The sequence below is a fragment of the Varanus komodoensis genome, unplaced genomic scaffold, assembly GCF_004798865.1.
Source record: "Varanus komodoensis strain SLA01 unplaced genomic scaffold, ASM479886v1 scaffold34_1, whole genome shotgun sequence".
In the NCBI taxonomy this organism is placed as follows: Eukaryota; Metazoa; Chordata; class Lepidosauria; order Squamata; family Varanidae; genus Varanus; species Varanus komodoensis.
In genome coordinates this window covers 8635527-8638850 of record NW_025335854.1, presented here as the reverse complement: position 1 = coordinate 8638850, position 3324 = coordinate 8635527, and the positions used below count along the sequence as shown (strand labels likewise).

The 3324-nt window shown below is 55.3% G+C and overlaps 1 protein-coding gene across 1 annotated transcript in view; it reads left to right on the top strand.

The window, feature by feature from the left end:
• Nucleotides 1-3324, top strand: part of PAPPA2 (pappalysin 2) — a 106236-nt gene that overhangs the window by 868 nt on the left and 102044 nt on the right. The window contains exon 2 of the mRNA XM_044439142.1: nt 7-98. Within this exon, the coding sequence (XP_044295077.1) occupies nt 7-98 (92 nt within the window). The remainder of the gene's footprint in view (nt 1-6; nt 99-3324) is intronic.

The window sequence follows — 3324 nt, the reverse complement described above, 5'->3', positions numbered from 1 at the left end:
GCGGCCGGGCGCGCTGGCGGAGCTGCCCCGCGCCGCGTTCACGCTGGAGGCCTGGGTGCGGCCCGAGGGCGGGCAGAGCGACCCGGCCATCGTCGCAGGTAAGCGGGCGCGGCGGGCGGGCGGCGTGCGGCGGGCCCGCGGAGCCCCTGCTGTGGGGCGGCGCCCCGCGGCCCCGGAGGGGTTTCCGACGGTGCCCGCGCTGCAGAGGGAAAGGGCTGGAGGAGCCTGCCTAGGATCGGGCTGCGGGGCCCCGTCCTGAATTGGATGGCGCAGAAGAAACGCGTCGCAGGCACGCAGCGCTCTGGAAGTTGCCCGACTTCCAGAAACGTGCCTGGGATCGTGGGAACGGACCTAGGATGGTGGCCCAGGAGGTCCGGTGGAAGGATGCAGTGTGGTGTCTTTCTGCCTGCCCAGCGCGCCCGGGGGAAGCAGGAGAGAAAATGGGCTGTCGGGGGACTGTAATGACCACTAGGCATCAGGGCCTGCAGTTCTCCAGTGCCGTGCTTAAACCGCGCCAGCCGCGCTTGTGGCCCCGTGCTCGACCCCTGTTCTGCACCGGCGAGGAGCTGGAGGGCTGCACGGGGTGAGCCGCTTCTGCCTGTTGCACGTGCGGGGCTCTCCTCGCCGGGAAGCGGGAGTCGCCTGACTCTCCGTGCCTCTGACTATACGCGCGTCGCTCTTTCCAGTGCCTGAAGACCCTCTGCCATTTTTGCTGTAGGAGAGTCATGCAGCTGCCCTCTGGGCGTTTGGTTCCAGAGACCCCGATAAACCAAAAAACGAATAGCGGTTGCACGTGCCGACTTCGTGCATTCAGTGGACTTTGGGTATTTGGTGCCGCGGCAAGATCCTGTGGGACTGGATCCAAACCCAGGAGGCTTTTCTTCTGCCCTGCCTCATTCATGCACTTTTATGGGTTATCCGAAGAGCGTCGCCTCCTCCCATGATGTTCCTGTTTTCTCTCCACTGCTCCTGTCCTTTCCCACCACAGAAAATCCATTAAGCAGAAGGAGGGGGAATATCGGCACAGCGCTTTCTGAATGGTGCTGCCCGGAACCCTCTGTGTGCCAGCAAGCTAAGTCATACTTAAAGTAGACCCACTGAAATCAGTGGAATTTAACTTAGTTAAAGCCCCGTTGATTTCATTGAGCTTGCTCTAAGTGTGACGGATCTTGAACTCGCCTCTGGTTATTTACTCAGCATTGTATTCCTCTGCGTTTACTTGGGAGTTGTTTTCCAATAAATAGGCATTTGTTGGCATGCCATTTTGGCTTTAGTGTCCAACTGGGTGTCTTCACAGGCACACACACTGGGGATGAGACGCGCCCGCTTTCTCACCCAGCTATTTCGCATGTTGGGTGAGACTGGATGAGAGGGCTGAAACCGGGATGCCTATTCCAGTGGTTCATCCCGGCGAACGAGTAATGAAGGCCCAGAGGGACAGTGCTTGTCCGGGCACAGGCTCCAGAGCACCGGGACCAGCGGTGGGCTTGGCGGTTCCGCAACAGGGTGCCTGTACGCCTGGGCTGCGGCCAGTGCTGGACCGAGGGCGAAGCCATCCTTCGTCCTGGCTAATCCGTTTTGGTTCTGGCGGCCTTGTCCAAGGGACATGGTGTGCAGCGGGCCGTGTGAGCAGCAGCTGGAGGAAATCTCCAGGTCACGCTGCGCAAGTGGTTAAAGCACACAGTTGGTGTGTGCTTGTGTTGTGGGGAGAGAGAGAGAGAGAGAGAGAGAGAGAGAGAACACGAAGCATTTAAAAGCTGGAACCCAGAAGTGCAGAACTGGGAATACTTAGCACCAAACCAGTTTGGTCTTTGCTGTGGAGTTATTTATCCCACCCCTTATTGGAAGGAAAATGCACTTTGCAGAGATTAATGAAAATTAGACATGCTGAATTTCATTGGTGAGACCAGAGGACTAATGTGTGTGGATGAAGCAGAGACCCCATGTGGCGAAGTGGTTAAGAGCCTGGGACTGGGACTCGGGTGATCTGGTATATAGTCCCCGCTCAGCCATGGAGCCATTTGGGCAACATCAGGCCAGTTGGAGACTCAACCCAGCCTACCTCACAGGGTTGTTGTGGGAATAAGACTGAGTTGTAAGGCACTTGAGTTCCTTGTAAGAAAAAGGGTGGACTATGAATCTAATAAAGAAATAAACTCATTTTACTCAGAGCTGAACTGGAGGTTATGTTAAATATGTAGGTGCTTTTGAGTCCTGTTTTGCTTCTCTTAATGAAAGCACCTGGAGGCTTAGTTCAAATCAGGACGACTGCAGATGGGTAGGGGAGGTCGACAGCTCTCCGCCTGGCCACGTCTCCCCATGCCCTCCTCCTACTGCAAGGACTAAGAAACAAGTAAAAACAGTCAGTTTCACTTAGATTGTAGTTTCAGCCTGGAATGTTTTATTGGGGTCAACTGTAACGCCACAAAATAAGTGTTCATATTCAACTCCCCAGAACTTTTCATCAGGTGCAGAGAGCGGGTGCTGGAGAAAAGAGAATAGCAAAACAGGACAAAAATTAGGCCAGGTGTCACAGGTCTCGGGATGGGGATTGCAGGCCGACTGAATCAGCCCCCAGTAGGTGGTGCAGTGACGGGTCACGCCTGGGCCTCCGGGATGAAGACACAGTGACAGACTTCCACTTTGGCAAAGGTGGAGCCCAGCTGTTACCTGGATCTGCAGGCAAAATGTGTGGGTTCCTTCTACTCCTTCCATGGGTAGAAGTCAAGAAAAATGGGAGGTGTCTCTGTGTGTGGACGGGATGCAGGGCCCAGGCAGTTTATTTCCTGGGCCACCCGGGCAGCTCTTGAGCAGGCCTCATCCTGGCTGGGCTTCTGCACCATCTGAGCGATCGTTCACCTGGTTGGAGTCTCTGGCCGTGTACAGAACTGCCCTTAGGACTCCTCTGTGGCCAAAAGCAGCAGTCGGAGCAGTTCCGTTTCCTTGTGAAACTGGGTCTGTTGGGCTCAAACCTAAAATTGTGGCTAGCCTTAGCTGGGAAAAGAAGGTAGGATCATAAACCATGGTTTGAAGTGGGGTCGTTTTCCTGAACATGTTGTTTTTGTTGTTGTTAGTCGCGAAGTCATGTCCGACCCATCGCGACCCCATGGACAACATTCCTCCAGTCCTTCCTGTCCCCCACCATCCCCGGAGTCCACTTAGGCTCACACCGACTGCTTCGGTGACTCCACCCAGCCACCTCATCCTCTGCCGTTCCCTTCTTCTTTTGCCATCTATTGTCCCCAGCATTAGGCTCTTCTCCAGGGAGTCCTTCCTTCTCATTAGGTGGCCAAAGTATTTGAGTTTCATCTTCAGTATCTGGCC